Source organism: Urocitellus parryii, chromosome 4 (assembly GCF_045843805.1).
Source record: "Urocitellus parryii isolate mUroPar1 chromosome 4, mUroPar1.hap1, whole genome shotgun sequence".
Taxonomy (NCBI): Eukaryota; Metazoa; Chordata; class Mammalia; order Rodentia; family Sciuridae; genus Urocitellus; species Urocitellus parryii.
The window spans coordinates 90,529,713-90,551,843 of record NC_135534.1 but is presented as its reverse complement, the minus strand read 5'-3'; the positions used below and the strand labels follow the sequence as shown (position 1 = coordinate 90,551,843).

Genomic DNA, 22,131 nt, shown 5'->3' with positions numbered 1-22,131 from the left:
TCTGGAATACACATACACAGTGGGCCCAAAAAGGGAAACTAAATGCAATAGGAGAATTTCATGAAACTTTTTTTGGCATATCTAATTGTATGCGTGTGTGTGTGTGTGTGTGTGTGTGTGTGTGTGTGTGTGTATGTATGTAAGAGGTAGAAAGAAGTACTTTTTAAAAGACTAAGTGATGGGTATAATCAGTGAATGTACTTAATCTCACAGCAAAGTTATTTTACTTAGCTGTTTTAAGTAAAATTATTCATTTTTTAAAAAAAGAATAAAGAATATATTTTATTTAGTTAGTTGCTGAACGACCTTTCTTTTTTATTTATATGCGGTGCTGATAATTGAACCCAGAGGCAAGTGCTCTACCACTGACCCACAACCCCAGCCCTTAAGTGAAAATATTCTTTTTAAAAAAGCTTTGATTCCTGATCTCTGAAGTTAATTATGAGTTAATTATCATCTTTCATAATTTAAGGATTTGGGGGGTATTTTACTCATAACACTATTCTTTGTATTTTCCAAAATGTGGACAAGTTTAATTCATTCCAATAAATACGATTTAAGGAAACATGTCCATTGTCATTCCATTCCATACAAATTTATTATATTTTCCACCTTACTTGATTTCCTACTTCAACCACAGGCTTATTCAAATATTAAATAAAATCTGAAGCTGCAAATTATTAACGTGACACACTGTTTTGTTTAACACCCAAAGAAGTCTTAAAGCTCAAAAGCCTGGCATTTAAGACAAACCGGATCTCTGTCAAAGTCACAGTCTCTGCCTTGATCACACCTTTGACTTTACTTTGAATAGAGGTTTCGGTCAGTCAGTGAAGCCAAATAGTCAGGCAATCTGAGGTAAAACTGAATACTGTTTGTTTTTAAAGCATATCTAAGACACAGGAGAACTTGTTCATTATGTTCCTGACAGGGAAGTTGTTTTATCCAACCAACTCCCAATAATTTTCTTTTTCTTTTTCCTCCTAGAGTTGTGTTTTGATGGCATTCACAGAGTTAATTCTTCTTTCCTGTAAGGGCCTCACAGTTGTTGTTAGGTCAACCCCTGTACAGCTTCAAAGGTTCCGCATCCCTTCAGTCTGACATACTCCGTGATCTGCACGTTGTTTTCATTAAACTGCATCTAGTCCATGATGAGAGCTTCAAAACCACAATTATCTGCTTCTTTTTAGACTCATTTTTCCATGGCTTTGGAAAAATATCTCAGAAACCCAACTGAAGAAACTAAAAACAGTGGGAAAATATGGATAAAAGGGCACTAAACAACTTGTATACTTTTATCACAATGCGCACATTTGAAAGGGAAGAGTTCCTCTGAGCACTGGTGATTTATCTATGTCATCTGGAGGGAAATATGGCATGCCTTTTGCTTCTTATATAAAAAACAAAGGGAAGTATTTTTATTTACAAAAAAGAAAAATGGGCAAAAGAGGGGAAAATGCTTTCATTAGACCATTTCTAGGGCTACAGGTCCCCCCAATCACTACCACTTAGAATAACGCTCAAGCATGGGATGGTGCCCATCACTCTCAGAAGTTAAACATAAGCAGATACCAGGTCACTGACAAAAGCTGGTATTCCAGATTTTCAGTGTTATCTGATAGCCTAATTATTTCAGTGTTATCTGACAGCAATCAGGTAGAGAGAGACCATTATCAACAAGGTGGATGTGTTTCCCCAAAATATGAATTCTGGTTAGTAAGTAAGTAACAGTAATTCTGATTAGTAAGCGACTATACCATTCTCTCATCCAATCCAGACTAAAAAGTCAAGTTAGACCTAAATCTCTAAAATTGAAAAGGTAAAAAAACAATAATGGGAAAAGTTCAGTGAGCAGTCATTTTTAATACTATGAAGCAATGCAGTTTTAAATGTGCTTTCCTAAATTCACACATTAAAAAAGTAATAAAAAATATCTAAAAAGGTTTTGAGATGAACCTTTACCAAAACGAGGGTCAAGCCTTGGGTCTAGCCAAGAGGTGGTCTTGTTCTTATGGTTTATATAGTAAATTTCTCCATCCTGAGTCATGGCTTGCTCCCATCCATCAGGAAGAGGACCTATAACACAGAAGAAAAAATAAATAAATAAATCAGGATTGGTTTCAATTTGGTGCACCTAAGGGGAAAAAAAAGTGGGAAAAATGCTATTTTAAAGAGAAAACACATCTTAACATAAAACAATTCATTAAAACAGATTAAAAGTCCGTGTTCAGAGAAGAAAGTTAAACCTTGTACCTAATTTTTCTCAACTAAAAAGAAACTATCAAATAATAATATTGACATCCCCAAAGACACAAATGACAGGGAAAAAAATCCTTTTGGAAGTCATAACCCAAATAATTATTACTGTTAATACAAGTCATGGAAGTGCTATAGTACAGGAACTTAGTTCCCAATCCAATCAGTTTTGTGACAGTACATTACTAGGGACTTCATGGTTCTGTAATAAGAAATACATGCAGGTGTTTTTAGAACATCTAAAATATTATAAACATTTTATTTAATACAGTGCACACTTTTAGCAAGAACTGCCAAGCTCCATTTATTTCCATTATTTATTTGACTGGCTTACACCAAGAAAACTATAATTCAGAAAACTACTGTCCAAAAAAGCACATTTTTAAAAAGGCCAGGTGGGGATGGGTAGTTGGAAGTTTGCTAAAAGCTTGGAAGAGGGGCAGAGTTAAATGCTAGTAATGCTAATGCTGTTAGAAAGCAAATTTCTCAAGAAGAAAAGGAGGAAACATTTCAAAGCTACAGAATGAAGAAACAACATCTGGGAGATAGGACTACAGAATACTCTAAGACTTTTGTTTTAATGAGGGTAGCCAGACAATTGCTTTGGGGAGGTAACAGTCCTTAGATAACTTGGATAAACAAGTCCAACAGTAGTCAATGAATGTCTTTGAGAGTTTCAACAACCACAAGAAACTTTCATTAGAAGCTTAACTATGCAGATTCTTTCTTTTGCAGTACCAGGGTCTTGTGCATGCTACCACCACACTATATATTTCCAGTGTGACTCTATATCATTTCTCAGTAGCATTACTCTTCCCCTTAGTTATCCGAGTTAGAACTACAAGATGTATCTTAGATACAAACAAAACTTTTCCTACCTGCTCCATCCATTTCATCCTGGACATTCCAATTTCATTCTGATTTATCTCCCCATGCCCTAGTTGGTCTCCAAGAGCTCAGATATCAATATTTACCATCTCTTTTTCTTAACTGTCAGAGCTTCCTTCCTTGGTGTCTGACTTCTCATCTCTTTTACTCAACTACTTTGTATCAAACAGCCACCAGGGTTTTCTTAAAATTCTTTCTTTTTGTGGGGTGGGTTAGAGTCTGGGGACAAACAAGGGCCTGGCAAATGATAGGTAAGTGCTCTATTTCTGAACCACATTCTTAAAGTCCTTTCTAATCAACTTTTATATGTCACTCCTTCTCTCACTAAAAGTATTTCCATTGCTCTCTACTATCAAAAGGAAAATGCCCAAATCCTACACCAACTGGACTGCCTTCTTTTTTTCTTTCTATTTTTCAGTACTGAGGATTGAACCCAGGGCCGCATGTACACTAGGCAAGGGCTCTATGAATGAACTACATCTTTAAGCAGGGTCTCACTAAGTTGCTCAGGCTGGCCTTGAATTTGTGATCTTCCTATGTCAGCTTCCCCAGCAGCTGGAATTACAGATGTGTGCCACCTCATTCTTCTTCTTTTCTGGTACTGGGGATTTAACCTAGGAGCTCTTTGCCACTCAGCTTTATCCATGGCCCTTTTTATCTCTTATTTTGAGACAAGGTCTTACTAAGGTGTTGCAGGTCTCATTAAGTTGCTGAAGCTAGCCTCAACTTTCCATGTTCCTTCCTCAGCTTCCTGAGACACTGGGATTACAGGCATACACCCTTGCATCCAGCTGGATTTATTTCTTAAATTGGCTTCACTCTCCCAATTTTCTCAACTTTTCATGAAGTTCTTCTTTGTATACATTTATTGATTTATGCTATTATCAACAAGAGTACATTGTGAGAGAGCTGATAGCAATAGCACCTCCACCACTAATAGTTTCATCATCACCAGTACAAGATGATGAAATTACACATTTAAATCCACAGATTCGTGATCTGCCCAGAACTCTAAAGAGCGGTGGGTGGGAGAGACTATTTGGAGACTGAACCTAAGACCTGGAAATGTGGGATTTGAAGGTGATTTAGGGAACTAAGAACTGGGTCTCTCACCACATGAGTGGAAACCAGGGGAGATCCCTGGTGTACAGTCTGGTGTGGACCAGCAAGTATGGGCACTGAGAAGTGTGATGATTTAAAATCTCCAGACCAACTGGCATTCAGTAAGAGTCTTGAACCTACATAAGCCTGAACCCTGCCTCCAAATATTCCACCTAAGGAATTACCTCACTCACTCCAGCAATCCAGAGGATGAAGCATAACCCTCCAGATGACCCCACCTAAAACTACTGAGAATCTTTTAAACTCCAACAGAAAGAATTCTTAAATTCATCAAGATCATTTATTTTTTCTTACTTTTTTTCTCTGTTTAATTGTGGCCTTAATGGTACATGGGCATTTATACATATTCATATTTTTTTCTAATTTCTGACATCTTTGAAGCAAGTTATTTTTTCTGGATAAGTTTTTTGTGAACTAGGATGTTTGATGAGTATGTTTTAGGTTTATTTGTTTGTTTTTGTGGTGCTGGGGATTGAACCCAGGGCCTTGTGTATGTAAGGCAGGCACTCTACCAACTGAGCTATATCCCCAGTCGCTCTTTTATTTTTTTTTAAATTTTTACTTTTTATATATATATATTTTCTTCCTGTTTCCCTTGATTCTCTTTTCTTCTGCTAACAGCCATTCTCTATTGTTCTCTTTCACTCTTCCTTTAACTTTTTACTTCTTCTCTCTTCTTCCCTTAAAATCATCACATCTTATATCACTTCTGTTTCCCCCGCCCCCGTCTACCATTTGAAACTATAAACCCTTTTGCATACTTGTTATTTTTATTGTAGGCAATAGCTTATCACATCATTTCTATCTGTTGTGATAATTAAACCAAATAATAATTATTTGGTTTAATGCTGTATAGTGTTTGCATTAGTGGTTATTATTATTTTGTCTCCCCCTAAACAGCAAGGTAGTGGAAACCTTAAGGGATACTTTAAGTCCACAGGGCAGAAACTCTATTACCTTAGATCCATACTCTCAGATAGGTAGACACAAAAATAACATGAAAAAGCAAGGAAACAAACTGCCCCAAACTAACCAATATACTCCAATAACATAATATATTGACACCATAGCATTAGAAATGTCAGGAGTTCAAAATGTACATAGTTAAGCTGATGTGCAAATTAAGGATGGTATAAGAAATGAAATTAGAGAGAAAATACAGGAAGTAAATCACTTCAATAAAAAGGCAGAGATTAAGTGGAAAACCTTGAAATGAAGGAAACAAGTAACCAAATTAAAAATTCAATGGAAAGCATCACCAACAGACCAGACCACTAGAAAGACAGAACCTCACGCAATGAAGACAAAATATATAATGCTGAAAACAGAATTGACCATGGAGAGAAGATATTCAGAAACCACATACAGAACTTACAAGAACTATAGGATACATGAAAAGACCAAATTTAACATTTATCAGGACAGATGAAGGCACAGAGATACAAACCAAAGGAATGCACAATCTTTTTAATGAAATAGCATCATGAAATTTCCCAAACCTAAAGAATGAAATGGAAAACCAAATACAAGAGACTTACGGGAACCAAATGTACAAAATTACAACAGACCCACAACAAGGCACATTATAATGAAAATGCCTAACATACAGAATAAGGATAGAATTTTAAAAGGTGTAAGAGAAAAATGTCACATTACCTATAGGGAATAACCAATCAGGATCTCAGCTGATTTCTCAACCCAGACCCTCAAAGCTAGATGGTCCTGGAATAATATATATCAAGCTCTGAAAGAAAATGGATGCCAATCAAGAATCTCATCCAGCAAAATTAAGCTTCATATTCGAAGATGAAATGTAAACCTTCTATGATAAACAAAAGTTAGAAGAATTTACAACTGGAAAGCCTTTATCTCAGAATATTCAACAAAATATTCCATGAATACGAAATGAAAAAAAAAAAAAGGAAAACCAGCAAAGGGAGGAACTAAAGAAATAGTCAATCAAAGCAGAAACTAATTCAAATTAAAAACTAGAAATAAACCCAAATGACCGAGAATATAAATCATATCTCAATAATAACCTTGAATATTAATGGCCTAAAACCATCAATCAAAAGACACAGACTGGCAGATTGGATTGAAAAACAAGACCCAACAATACATATGCTATCTCCAAGAAGACTTAACTCATAGGCAAAGATGTCCACAGACTGAAGGTAAAAGGATGGGAAAAAACATACCACTCATATGGATTGCGTAAATGAGCAGGGATTTCTATCCTTATATCAGATAAAGAGGACTTTAAGCCAAAGTTAATCAGAAGGGATCAAGGAGGCCATTTCATACTGCTTAAAGAAATTACACATCAACAAGACATAACAATCGTAAATATTTATGCCTCAAACAATGGAGTATCTACACAAATCAAATAAACCCTCTCAATTTCAAGAATCAAATAGACCACACACAATAATATTAGGTAACTTTAATATGACTGTCAATACTGGTTAGATCCTCCAAACAAAAACCAAAGAAGCTATAGAAGTAAAAAATACAATTGATAATTTGGACTTAACATATAGAATATTTCATCCAAAATGACTGAATACACTTTCTTCTTAATAGCACAGGGATCTTTCTCTAATACAGACCATGTTATGTAAGCTATCATATATGTTGGCATACAATTGTAATATTACCTTAATATATTTTTAGCATCTGAAGGGTTATTTAGATCTCTTTTTCCATTGATATTAATATTTGTTTTCCTTCTTTTTTATTGATTAGACTCGTTTGATTTTTATTAAATTTTAGCTGTATTATTTCTTCTCTATTTCATATATATCTGCTCCTATGCTTATTTTCTCCTTCCTACTATATAACTTGAAAGTAATTTTTTATTCTAGCTTCTTTCTGATACAAGTACTTTAAGTTACAAATGTTCATCTAGTACTGTTTCATCCCGGAGTTGCTGATATTTTAAGCTTATATTATCACTAGTTCAAAGCACTTTTTATTTACGTTTCTTGTACTTTCTTCCTTGGCTTGAGATATTTATAAGTATACCATTTAATTTTGAAATGTGGGGGCGGGGTTCTATGTATCTTAAGGTGATTGATATCTAATGTAATAAATCATGCAGGAAACAGTCTGCATGATTTCTAATTTTAAAAAAAAGTAATGGAAATTCTTTTTATATTGACTGTATTGGTTACATACATGTCAAAATTAATCAGAGTGCATACTTCAAAAAGATGCATTTTAGGGCTGGGGTTGTGGCTTAGTGGTAGAGCACTTGCCTAGCACGTGTGAGGTCCTGGGTTCAATCCTCAGCACCACATAAAAAATAAATAAATAAATAAATAGCAGTGTTGTGTCCAAGTACAACTAAAAAATATATATTTTTTTTAAATATTCATTTTCTTGTTCTTTAAGTTTACCTCAATAAAGCTATGGGGGGAAAATTAAAAAGAAAGAATCATATACCAAATTCTTGCCCTCATTTGAGTTTGTTTCTGGGCTTTCTATTGTGTTCTACTGTTTTGCCTAGTATTTTGTCAGTATTATATGGTTTTAATTATAACATGTAAAAAAAAAAATCCAGATTTATTAGGTTCTGTTTTTGTCCCTTTATACAGATGAACATACTGAGATCTGAAATAGTCTCAATTTATTTTTAACCTATACAATGTACTGTCCTAAAGATATAAATATATTCCCCCCAAATTTATTTTATGCTAGTGTTTCCTTCTAAAATTAAACTCTAAAAGTGAAAGAGTGAATTTATCTCACTTACTCCCAAGTTTTAATCATGAAGTATTAATTTCAATAAAAATGAGGGCTGGCGATGTGTCTCAGTGGCAAAGTGCTTGCCCACCATGTATAAAGCCCTGAGTTTGTTGCCTAACACACACACACACACACACACACACACACACACACACACACACAGAAATTCTAAAAAGCCGGGTAATGGTGCACACCTGTAATCCCGTGGCTCAGGAGACTGAGGCAGGAAACCTTCAAGTTCAAAACCAGCCTCAGGAACAGTGAGGCGCTAAGCAACTCAGTGAAACCCTGTCTCTAAATAAAATACAAAATAGGATGGGGACATCACTCAGCAGTCGAGTGCCCAAGTTCAAAAACCAAAAAATAAAAATTTTTAAAATCCCACTAAAAATGGTAGAATTAAAGTTCAATTCAGGAAATACACAAATACTATTCTTGAAGAGTATAATGTAAATAATCAAGAATAATCTAAATGAAAAAATTTTGAACCTATAAAGGAGGCAATCCTAGGAAAATCAATAGTGTAATCACTATTGTCTATTTTCTCTCTATACTTTGTATTAAAGAATTAAATAATGAGCATATTCATTAGAATAGTTATACTAATCACTTCATAAGCACTCAAATGTATATCAAAATATGTGTGTTAAGGGCAGGGGATATAGCTCAGTGGCAAGACACTTGCCTACCATGCACAAGGTTCTGGATTTAATCCCTACTACCATGAAACACACATACACACACACAATATGTGCACGGCATGCAGAAAAGAACACTTCATATAGTCACTTATGTCTATTTATATCTTTAAAACTTTCTGGATAAAAACAGAATGTTATGTAGAAAGAGGAGGCTCAAGATGGGGTGTTTTTTAAAAAGAATGTTTTCATTGGTACATAATTATTATAAAAAATCAGATTCATTTTGACATATTCGTAAATGCATAACATAATTTGCTTCTTTTCAAACCCTGGTACATCCCATTGCCCTTTCCTCTTCTCTCCCCATCCCTTTCCATTACTGTTAGTCTTGCTTCTAATTAGTTTTTTTTTTTTTTTTAATGGTGCAATATAGTTAAAGGTAAAAGTGAAACTCATCATGGATATATTCATGAATGCATATATAGCATTGTTTGGTCAACATCACTCTAAAGGTCCTATCTTTTCCCACCCTTCTCCTTCTCTTTCCCTTGACCCCCCTCCACTGTTCTCCCTTCTATTTTCATGAGATCCCCCTTGTTTAAAAAAATCCTTATTTCTCTCTCTCTTTGCATGACAGAAAACATTTGACCTTTGACTGAGTCTGGCTTTTTTCAGATAGTACCCATTTATCAGCAAATGTTATACTTTCATTCTTTATGGCTAAGTAAAATTTTATTGTATACATATACTATATTTATATTTTCTTTATCTATTTGTTGACAGGTACCTACAGCTGGTTCCATAACCTGCCTACTATGAATTGTGTTGCTGTAAGCAGTGTATGTATGTATCACTATATTATGGTGATTTTAGCTCTTCTAGATAAATATCAAGGAGTGGAATAGCTAGGTCATATAATGGTTCCATTCCTAGTCTTTGGAGGAATTTCCAGACTGCCTTCCAAAGTGGCTGTACTAATTTGCAGACTCACCAACAATGTATGAGTGTTCCTTTCCCCCAAATCCTCGCCAGCATTTATCATTTGTATTCTTGATAACAGCCATTCTAACTGGAATGAAATGAATCATCTCAGTATAGTTTTTTATTTGCATTCCCTTGATCCCTAAGGATTTTGAATATTTTTTCATGTATTTGTTGGTCACTGTATTTCTTTTGTGAGAAATGTCTGTTTGGTTCATTTGCATAGCGCTTTCTTTATATTAAGGAAACACCTCTGGTAAAAGGCAAGGTGTAGATTAGAAAAGATAACCTTTAAATAGTTTCGCACCACAATTGAGTATTTAGTAGAAGAATTAAAATGGAAAATTGAAAAGAAAAATCTTCAAAGCTTAAATGTCAATTAAAAAACATATAATTCAAATAGAAAAACTTTTTATCAAGTGGTCTTGTGAAGAAATCCAATGCAGATTCCAAGTCATCCCATTAAACTAAGCTGTTAAATACCATTAAACTAGGCTACTAGTTCAAGCATCTGTTTGGGCTAGATAGAATGGAATAAAGACAACAAGTCTAAGAAATCTGGGCTTCCCCCAATAATAAGTTTCTAGAAGACGACAGGGATAGATCAAAATAAATAAAGATGACTTTAAGTTCAATTTTATATTTGGATTTTAGTGTGCTATAAATATTACCACTTTTCCAATATGCAATATATAAAATGAAGTAAATTTAAGTGGCAAAATTTTATTTACAAAAAAAAATGATCTAAAACAATGGCCTTCAAGCATTACTATGTATCAGGATCACTGGACACTTCACTAAAACACATGCTGCTGAGTCTCACTCCTATAGTTTCTGATCAGTGGGTCAGCGATTGGACCTGAAAATTCCCAGATGATGGTGATGCTGCTGGTCTAGGAAACACACTATGATTTCTCAATGCAAAGCAAACAGCCCTTTCTTTTTGTTAGGAGATCACTTTTTTTATGCAAGGTCATAGCATTTATCAAACAGTATTATTTCATTACATGTGGAGTTCCCCCCCCCGTGATTGAAATTCTTGAACACAAAAGCATACACATGCATTTTTCCATCTTATCCAGTATAGTGAGTATTACTTAGAAAGAATGGGAATGATGGCTGACATGAACATAATCAAAATGAAATTCAGTTAAAATCCTTTATTTATGTGGAACAAGATATTCTGTTTTATTTTTCTAATTCCAATTTGTCTATTATTTGGTGTCAATAAAACCAAAGGTATATGGATATAGCAAATCCTTTAATACAATAAGTATTTATTAAGCTTCTACTATATAATCAAGCATTGTTCCATTCCCCAGTGATAACAGAAATAAACAAAATTGTCCCGATTTTCTGTTCTAGCCAAGAAAACACATTCTACAACATATGGTACAATGTTAACAAATGATAAGCACAGGAAAGGGAAAAAAAAGAAAGGCAGCATAAATGTGGGTGGACACAACATACATGTTTTCGAAATGCAGATCAGGATGAGCAGCAATGAGCAGGTGATCTTTAAGATTTACTCTGAATGCAATGCAAATCCAAAACAGAATGATCTGGATCATGAACATTCCAGGTAGGGGACACACACATTGAGGAGGACAGTGTGTGTGAAGGGGACAAAATAAGCAACAAGTAAGGTACAGTGTTTCACTTAGTATGCATGATGACTAGAGGGCTGGGGTTGTAGCTCAGTGGTAGAGTGCTTACCCAGCACATGTGAGGCACTGGGTTTTATTCCTCAGAACCACACAAAGATATTATATCCATCTGCAACTAAATATATATATATATATATATATATATATATATATTTTTTTTAAAGAAAATAGGCTAGAAAATTTTTCATCATTTCAACCAATAAAGGGTTGAATGGGTAATATTTAAGGAGGATTAGTACTACTAAAGGTTAATAACAATTCCCTCAAATTCATGGACAACCTCCAGATAAGACAGAAGAGGCAATCAATATTTTCATCCCAATTCACTTGTACATACTTTATAACTAGGTCTTTAGACATGGAAAAGATGGGAGTTAAGGCTAGGCTACCATGAATGATCTCTACACCAAAGCCTTCTGGGGAAGAAGGTAAAAAAAAAATAAGTCTTATATCTGGAGGGGAGGGGAAAAGAGGCCAACATTTTCATGAGATGTAAAAAGGATAGGAAATCTGAATTAGGATAAACAAAGACATTAGATGGGCTGGGGCTGTATGTAGCTCAATGGCAGAGAACTTGCCTAGCATGGTTGAGGCAATGGGTTTGATCCTTAGCACCATATAAAAATTAATTAAAGGCATGCTGTCCATCTACAAAAAATTTTTTTAAAAAAAAGATATTAGAATAATACAAAATTAGAATTATTTATCCTGGGGGAAAATAAAATTTTTATGTGAGATTTACTAGTACTGCTTGATTAGTAACTTATCTACTGTAACAAATACTATTTCCTGTAATATTTTAAAAACAAATAAAATACTGTCGTTATATTGCTGATGACTCAATATTAACTTCCTGCTCTCGCCTAAGGATTCTCTTGCATTAGTAATGAGTTACTAAAACCATTTGTAATATCTAACCAAACAAGGAAGTCTTGATTAACTCTACCACAAGTTAAATGATCAACCTCTCCTTATGACTGCTCCACAATTCAGGAATAAAGAAGTCACCCAGGACACTAATGATGAATAGTTCAAAGTATAGGGCTATCATATAGTTGTTTCCTTAGAAAGTAGATTTTGTGATCCTTTAAAGGAACCTAATCCTAAAATTCTTGCCAATTTTGGTTTTGAAATTCTAGTCTCTTGTATTTTTGATGAGTCACAGACTGTTCTTACAATACACAAGACACTTATCTAAATTCTTTGTTAGCAAATAGTAACTCATTTAACAACCATATGACATAGGTACAATTATCATCCCCACTTTACAGATGAGGAAACTAAGGCAAAAAATTAGCTTGCCCAAGATCACTCAGTAAGTTAGTAAGTGGCAGAGCTGGGATTCAAAACTTGACAGTCTAGCTCTCCAGAACACTGTATGATAAACAGCAACCAAAAGTTGTTTTTTGGGTTTTTTTCCCCCCCAGCCAGGCATGGTAGCACATGCCTGTAATTCTAGTGACTCGGGAGGCTAAGGCAGGAGGATCACAAGAGCAAGGCCAGCCTCGGCAATCTACAGGCTCTAAGCAACTTAGCGAGACCCTGTCTCAAAAAATAAGGATTGGAGAATTGGCTCAGTAGTTAAGCGTCCCTGGGTTCAATCCCCAGTACCAAAAATAAAATAAATTGTTTAAGCATGTCCTTTTCCTGAAAGTTTCATAAAATCCCATGGCTTCTATCGTATTTATATAGATGATTCCCTTATCTTTAAAAGGCCTCTCACAGGGTCAACACTAGGCCTTTCCACCAAGTAGACACTGACACTTTCACAAAATACATTCTAATATTTTGAGTTTTACTTAAAACATCAATTACATTTGTCCCTCAAATAAAACTTTCAAAGGAAAAATTCTCAAATCTTAAGTTGTTTATCGTTTATAGTCTTTATAACACTGTATAAATACTGAAAACATCCAACAGTCCAGATTCTATTCCTCCATTATCATTTTACATCCATCCTCACTCAGTCTTCTTTCAGTTAGACAAATTTCTCCTCTCTTCCCTCCTGGACTTTCAATAATGCAGGGTTTTTTTGCTTAATTAATACCTATTCATCCCTTGCTGGTGTGACTGCCACTTACTCCTCATTAACCTGGTTGACATAGTTCCCTCTCCTTCTGCATCAGGTACCTTCTCTTTGGTAAGATGATTCCATCACTTTAGCTATTTAGTCATCATTCAGCCTCAGTCCTTCCAGCAACATAGTTTGTTTACTCCTGTCTTTCCAGCACTTACCAGTGTCATTGATATATCCCCTCCTCCTGGCCTCCAACGTTCTTCATTCCCTGAAATTCTACTCTATTCTCATGTTGTATTTTTGTGAAGTTTTTCTCAATTCTGTCCTACTACTAAGGCTCTTCCCCAACTGTGAACTGAAACTTCATTTGCTTTGATTTCTTGGGTTCTTATTATATATTATCTTATGCTAACTCTTCTTTTTTTTCCCCAAAGAGAGAGTGAGAGAGAGAGAATTTTTTAATACTTATTTTTTAGTATTCGGTGGACACAACATCTTTGTTTATATGTGGTGCTGAGGATCGAACCAGGTGAGCGCACTACCACTTGAGCCACATCCCCAGCCCTTAAGCTAACTCTTCTACAGTGACTTTAACTAGAGGTCATGAAGTAGTATTACAGGAACAATTTATCATTCTGCCCTAGAATACAGAAGAATTTGTCTTTTCAGCCGGGCGCTGTGGTCCATACCTGTAATCACAGTGGCTCTATAGGCTGAGGCAGGAGGATCTTGAGTTTAAAGCCAGTCTCTGCAACTTAGCAAGGCAAATTAGCAAGACCCTGCCTCAAGACATAAAAAGGGCTGGGATGTGGCTCAGTGGTTAAGCGTCCCTCAGTTCAATACCTTATCCTCCCACCTCCCCCACCCCCTCCCCGACCCCCCCAAAATTTGTCTTTTTTCACACTCCCCAGTGGGTATTCAAATTTTTGCACAGTTGCTCAGGACAAAGATGGCAACATTTATCAAAACTACAGCCAGGTCAGTTTATAATACTTTGGGATGTGCAGAGTTGTGACTTTCAAAGGGGACTAAAATTATAATCACCTGATTCTTCTGGGGTTTTGTTTACAAAAGTCTTCCACAAACATAAATATCTGAAATTCATGTGCTTTACCATGTAAGCCCTAAACAATTCCTCATAAAGTTCTGTCCATACTACTAAAGTTATGAGGCAGACACAATGGAAGAAACTGTCATATACAAATTTGAAGAACTTTATAAATATTATCACTACCTTTTCTGTGGCTTCAATAAGTCAAACATGGGGCAATAAATGTACTTACTGAAGTAAGAGCAGTTTATAAATCAAGTTTTAGTCAAAGGAGCTTTTTCTCTTGAGTTCCAGAGTAACTATTCCCCCACCGCACCCCCAGGTGAAAACTGACCTAAAGCATGCAGCTTTAAGTCAGAAACCCAGAGACTGTCTTTTTTTATTGTTGTTGAGATGGGGTTTGGAGTATCTAGCTATGTTCCCCATCTTGGCCTTGAGGATAGATACAGTGGCCTCAACCTCATGAACAGTATCATTTTTGTGTATAGGCCTAAAAGCTTAAAACTAAAAATACTGTAAATATACTGATAAAAATCTGCTTCAGGCAAACAAATACAAGAGTGGCTTACAAACTTACTTAGTTCCCATTACCCCTGATTCAAAACTTACATGATCTGTGTAATAATATGGATTCCTCATTACCTTTCACCAGACCAACAGATGGGCCTGTTGTTCTACGTATGGGATATTCCATTTCTTTTCCCAAGATATGCACAAGGCTTCCCCCTCAGTGCCTTCAGATGCTCCAAAGACCTCAATTACAGGGCCCTTCAACAGAGATGCTATCTAAAATACCAACTCAATCATCAGCCAATCACTAACTCATAACAGTTTTTCTTTCCATGAAACATCATGTATTCGTTTATAATCTGCATTCTCATGATTTAGAATAGCTCAGCATGTACCAAATATTCAACCTAGGCTGAAGAATAGACACACCTTTGCTTTCTTTCTTTTTTAAAAATTTATTTATTTCTTACATACATGACAATAGTGGAATGCATTATATTCATAATTATCCGTTAAAGAAGTCTTCTCAGGTTTCCTACCCCACTACTGATTCATTTGTTTCGCATACTTTCTTAGCATTCAGTGCACACATCTGCCATGACATTCACTGTCATACATAAAAAGTCTGTTGTTACTATACAATCTCAGTAGCCATCACAGTGCCTAGCAGAAAGTATAACATTTGATATTTGTTTAATGAATCTTTTCAGAAGGAAAAAAATACAATGTCTCAAGACTGTGAGACAATTAAAAACCATTCCTCTTTGTCATATCATCGTTAGATGAACTTACTAAAAGATAAAGTATAAGCTCAGAAAAGCAGGCAACTCAAGTCTATTATATTTTAACTTGAAGAAATAGTTTAGAGTTTTAGTAAGCTTATTTAGTAAAATTAGTTTCTCTAAAGTTTTACTGAAGCAAAATCAAACAGCCTGTTTAGACTGCTCAAATACAACAATCCATCTTTCATTAAAATCTTAACTTAAAAAGCAAGTTTCACTGCCTTATCAGCCTCTTTAACACTAAAAGAAAGTATTATTTTAGAATAGTCTATTGTTGCAGGACTTACTCCATTTCACTTATGCTGCCTATATATGGTAGTATATGGACATCATTTTAAAAGAATTAGCATCTCAATCTTTCACACAAATATTCCTCCTATGAGTCACAAAATTATTGTAGCAATTGAGTAACCAGGATTTAGAAATCAGTGGGAAAGACAAAAATAATAGTCTAACACTTATCAAGAGAAGAAATAAAACAGGAATTTGATCTTGCTCTTAAATGTAAATAATTTAATCTTTTTCACTCACTGTAAAGCTGCAAAGTTTCAAAAAATATACAAATAATCACTGAAGAAAAGTTGAACATATACATTTGTATTTTTAAGTCCTATTAACTCATTTTACTAAGAGAATTATTTAGTAGCAATGACATTCATGTATCTAAAATTTTTTCCTTACACAGCACATCCTCTTACTCTTCTAAATTAGTTTTCCTGGTAAAATTAGCAGATGTTAATATGTTTCTTATTAGACTCAGTGCTTATACTAAAAACTTAATAACTTTCAGAATAATAATAAACTTTTAAAGACTTCCACTACATAAAAAAAATACTAAGTATATGTGCTCCAAGATCAGGTCAAGACACCAGTAATATTGAGTTTCTCTTTTTTTCCTCTTGCTTTAGAAGCTAATTTTAAAAGAAAGCAGAAAGGAAAGAATCACCTTACCTGAAATATTTAAGTATCTAATTCAGCATACAAACATAGTATTCCCCAAACACTTGAGTGTTAGTTATTTTGGATGTCATGATTCTCAAATTAAAGTGATCTTTTAAAACAATGCAACACTGTAAAAAATTACTGATAATTCTATATACACCCACCTCTCAACTAATTTGGGTTTCTTTAAAGAAGGAAGAAAGAAATTAATACTCTAAAAATACCTGGAATCAGGTAACATAAAGAGTGATCCCCAGGAGAGAGGTTTAAAAGCTCTTGCCACCAGAATAAACTAGAAGATACCAGCTACTCTGACATGAGTGGCATGCTTCATTATGTACTTAATCAAGACCCGTGATTTCAAAGTATCATCGGTTGGCCATCACTGGCCAACAAAGACTTCAGAACTCCTATACTAGAGAAAATCTAATGCCATCAGCAACTTGATTGGGCATTATCACTATATTGCTTTTTCTATTTTACAAAAAGATTTTTTAAAAAATCTTCTTATTCTCTGTATATTAGTGTTTGGACTTTTATTAAAATGAAATATGATCCCAGCAGCTCAGGAGGCTGAGACAGGAGGATGAAGAGTTCAAAGCCAGCTTTAACAAAAGTGAGGCAACTAACTAAGCAACTCAGACCCTGTCTCTAAGTAAAATACAAAATAGGTCTGGGGATGTGGCTCAGTGGTCGAGTGCCCCGAAGTTCAATTCCCAGTACCAAAAAAGGGGGGGGGGGAATGGACTGACCTACATTTTTAAATAGGAAAAATGATGGCTGTTCCTTTATTATCAACCATCTTCCAGGAACTCAATTATCAAATAAATCAAATGCAAATGAACCAAGTTTTTATAGGACTGGTTATACTGATTCTTAATTATTATTTAGCTTTTATTATTTTCCTTCTCCCTTCCCTCATTTCTCTCAGTGTTGGGATTAAACCCTCACATGTTAGGCAAGAACTCTACCACTGAGCTACCCACTTACCAACTTTTCTTATTTTATGTGAATTTCCAGAATTGGGGGAGGGGGGTTGTTCAAAAAAAATTACAGATATTTGAGATAGGAGGTGAAAAATAATAGGATACAGTCTCAGTCTCTTTACTGAACTGGCTTTGTTTTTTCATGTCTATTTGATTTCACTTTGGTGTAGTCTTGTTCCATATATTATTATAATATATGGATTTAGAAGTTTCGTCTTATAATAACCAATAACTTTCAGAAGAATCCGAAAATTTCTGACTAAGTTAAAAGAAATCTATTTATTTAATACTATACTGCCTATACCAGAAAGAAAATAAATGATTCTGAAAGCCAGAAGAGAAACCCACTACTTTGATAAGAGTCAATGGCCCACATCAATGTTTACTGCAGCTCAAGTCACAACAGCTAAGCTAACCTAGGTGCATCGAAACAGATGAATGGATAAAGAGAATGTGATCTCTACATACACACACACACACACACACACACACAAAATGGAATATTACATATTACACAGCCATAAAGAAAATGAAATGATGGCATTTGCCAGTAAATGGGTGCGAACTGGAAACTAGGTTTAAGTGAAATAAGCCACCCCCCCCCCAAAACAAAGGTTGAATGATTTCTCTGATATAAGGAGGCTGATTCATAGTGGTGCTGGGAGGGGATGCATGGGAGATAAGATGAATTCTAGATAGGACAAAGGGGAGGGAGGCTGGGGAAGGGAAGGGGCAGAGGGGTAAAAAAGATAGTGAAATGAGATGAAGACACAAATGATGTGAATATACTTTGTATACAACCAGAGATATGAAAAACTTGTGCTCTATGTGCATAATATGAATTCTAATGCACTCTGCTGTCATATAAAAAAAAGAGCAAAACTAGGTAGTCTTGGTTAAATTACGTAGGCAGGATGATTTCAAGTTTAAAGCTGGCCTCAGCAACTTGGCTAGACCCTATCTCAAAAGGCGCTCAATTCTTTTTTTTTTTTTTTAAGAGAGAGAGAGAGAGAGAGAGAGAGAGAGAGAGAATTTTTAATATTTATTTTTTAGTTTTTGGCGGACACAACATCTTTGTTTGTATGTGGTGCTGAGGATCGAACCCGGGCCGCACGCATGCCAGGCGAGCGCACTACCGCTTGAGCCACATCCCCAGCTCGGCGCTCAATTCTTGAACAAGAGTAAAATCATTTTTTAAAAAAACTATTTAGGAAACTGTTGTGTGCTTCACTAGAGAGGACACATCCACCACACCTCAGGGCTGCTTTCTAGATAAACAGAAGTTCCTAGATTGAAATCTTATCAAAATGCCATGATTATAATTTTATATAATTTGAGATATATCTAAATTACAACTACCATGAGGCTGGGGGTTATAACTCAGTGGCAGAGCACACGTTATTATATATAAGGCTCTGGGTTCAATCCCTGGCACTAAGGAAAAACTGTAATTTCTGTGACACTCATTCCAAAGTGTACAAATACCATACATAAGTCCTCATTATTCTTAAAAAAATCCACTGAAATGGAAGAATGACAAAGAAGGTCTTATAATTCTGAGAAAGCCTACACTACACAGATATATCAATAGCCTAAGCACTTGATTTGACAGCTATGCCTCCATTTGTATTTTGGTGACAAAACTCAAAATAATCCTGACTTAAATTTGTCTGATTCTGGGAATTTTCAGATATGGTTGGCCCCATTATCCATGAGTTCTGCATCTATGGATTCAAGCAGCCATGGATGGAAAATTTTTGAGGGAAAAAAATGCATTTGTACTAAAAGTGTATAATTTTTTTTCCTTGTCATTATTTAATAACCAATAGTTTAGCAACTATTTACACTGTATTAGGTATAAGTAATCTAGGTACAATTTAAAGTATACAGGAGGTGATATGCCTAGGTTGTATTTGAACATCTGCAGATTTTGATATCCATGAGGTAGGAAGGTGGGAAGGGTCTTGGAACCAATCATTCAGGAATGACAAGGTATGACTGTATGTATATCCAATATAATACCCCCTTTTCATTGCAAAACTTTTGGTGACTCCTTTATCTTTTTAGGCTTTTTTTTTTTTTTTTTTTTTTTTTTTTTTTTTACTATTTAGGTTAGGTACACAACATGTTAATTAGTCTCTTCCTTTCCTAACTCACTGTGCTGTCTGACCATCTCCATTAAAGGCAATGACCTCAAGTGTTCTCTTCAAATATTTTCCCCTCTTTAAAGGACAGTGTTTTTTTTTTTTTATTAGAGACAACCTTCTTAAGTAAACATCATGCCCACATTCCCCCACCTTCTGAAGAAGTGTTTCTCTAGTACATCTACTAGTATTTTTAAACAGTGCCTCTAACATATGAGGTCCTATCCCCTTCTGCTTTCTCTGAAGGGTTTACTTATCCTATCCATGGTTCAGATGCAGAGATAAGGAGCATAGGATCAGGAAGCCCATTACCAAAATCTGAATCTGGCTTCTGTTATTTAAAACTTGTGTGATTTGGAGAAAATTATTCAAGGTTTTTTGTTGTTGTTATTTCTTTTTCTTTTCTTTTTTGTAGCAGGATTGAACCAGGTACCACTTAACCACTAAGCCATATTCCCGGCACTTTTTAGTTTGAGACAAGGTCTCACTAAGTTGTTTAGGGTCTTGCTAAATTGTTGAGGCTGGCCTTGAATTTACAATCCTCCTGCCTCAGTCTCCCATGTCACTGTGATTACAGGTAAGCACTACCACACCTAGGCTCAAGTTTTCTAATATACAAAAGTGTGAGTGATAACACCACCTAATAAATAGCCATCATGAGGACTAAATGAGATAGTGCGATGTGACTTTTGCAGAATGCCTGGCATAGAAATAGAACTTGTTACTATCATTATTATTAATAAATACCTCTTATCACCATTTATTTAAACATGCTCAAGTCTATGGAGGTGGCTTTTTGCATTTCAATTCTTTCCTTACCCATAGCCTTCTCTTCATGCTTTTTCCCTGTCATTTCTAACCCTCCAGTTGTATTTCTTTTTTTATTTTTTTTTTGTTATCGTTGTAGATGGACACAATACCTTTATTTTATTTATTTATTTTTACATGGTGCTGAGGATCAAATCCAGTGCCTCACACGTGGCTAGGCAAGTTCTCCATCACTAAGCCACAATCCCAGCCCCACAGTTATATTTCTTACCACTTTGTGAAACTATTTCCAGCAAAGTTATCTCCTTACTAAATACAGCTTTTAGTAAGCATGTCAACTAATTTATATGCAGAGTACAAAACACTTTTAAAATAACACAGTTGAAATAAAATATACAGGGCTGGGGATGTGGCTCAAGCGGTAGTGCGCTCGCCTGGCATGCGTGCGGCCAGGGTTCGATCCTCAGCACCACATACAAACAAAGATGTTGTGTCCGCCGAAAACTAAAAAATAAATATTAAAAACACTCTCTCTCTCTCTCTCTCTCTAAAAAGAAAAAAGAAAAAAAAAGAAATAAAATATACATAATTATTTTAACACCCACATACCCTCGATTAAAACATAACTTCGAATGTAAAGACTCCCATTTTCTTATACTATTACATCAGAAAATGTAACAAGAAAATAAATCAATGTTCTAAAAAAAAAATCAAAACCCTGTTAAGACACAGAATGTTTTATCTTTTACTAATTTCCTCAGTATAATTTTAGATGGTATACTTTTAAAGGAATATTTGTGAATCATCTTTTTGATCATAAATACAAAGCAAAATGTTACAACTTTTATTTGAAAATTTGGTAATTAAAAAAAATTACAAAGTAAAACCAAAAATACTTGCATAAATTTGCCTCTAAAAATTTTAAGAGCTAAATTAAATGCCACATATAAAACAGATTCTGAGAATAAATAAATATATTTATATAGTAACTAAAGGCTTAAGGAATTTTTATTAAGGAATAAGGAATAAATTTGTGACACGAAAATTTTAATCATAAATTTTGCCTTGTTCATTTTTAGCTTTTAACTTTCAGAATTCAAGTTTTCAATTCACCCAAACTAAAAGAAGTATGGAACAGCAGAAATATTCCCACAAACTGGCATTGAGTAAAAAACCACTATTAATTCTATGAGCACTACTACTCAAAGAATCTTCCTCAGCAACCAATAGGACTACTCTCTCACACTTAGCAGTCCTTTTCCAAAGTTTGTTGTTTAAGAAAAATCTACACTGTAGTTGCTATTATTGGTAGAATTAGAGCCAATTTTTTGGATAGAAAAAAATGGCTAGCTTGTAAAGGAGAAAGTCAACGTAACCACTGGTTATTGCTACCTATGTCCTGATCCAAGTACCCAGCATGGAGATAAGTGTGGGGGACAAAAAAAATGATCAGAAATCCAGGCCAGAGGAAGAAACACTTTTCCCTATTACATACAAAGGTGCATAATAAGCTAGCTTGTGGTTTTGGACCTAAAAAAAAAAAAAAAAGTAAAAAGTAAAAAGTAAAAAGAGGCTGCCAGACAGTACCTGATTGGGGAAGGTAACGAAATTAACTTCCACTTAGTACCT

The 22,131-nt window shown here is 34.9% G+C and overlaps 1 protein-coding gene across 8 annotated transcripts in view; it reads right to left on the bottom strand.

The window, feature by feature from the left end:
- Window positions 1-22,131, bottom strand: part of Yap1 (Yes1 associated transcriptional regulator) — a 107,849-nt gene that overhangs the window by 36,507 nt on the left and 49,211 nt on the right. For 4 of the 8 annotated variants that reach the window (XM_026392451.2, XM_026392455.2, XM_026392453.2 and 1 more), the window contains exon 4: window positions 1,957-2,076. In XM_026392451.2, the coding sequence (XP_026248236.2) occupies window positions 1,957-2,076 (120 nt within the window). The remainder of the gene's footprint in view (window positions 1-1,956; window positions 2,077-22,131) is intronic. The other 4 variants (XM_026392452.2, XM_026392454.2, XM_026392456.2 and 1 more) reach the window with 1 other exon arrangement.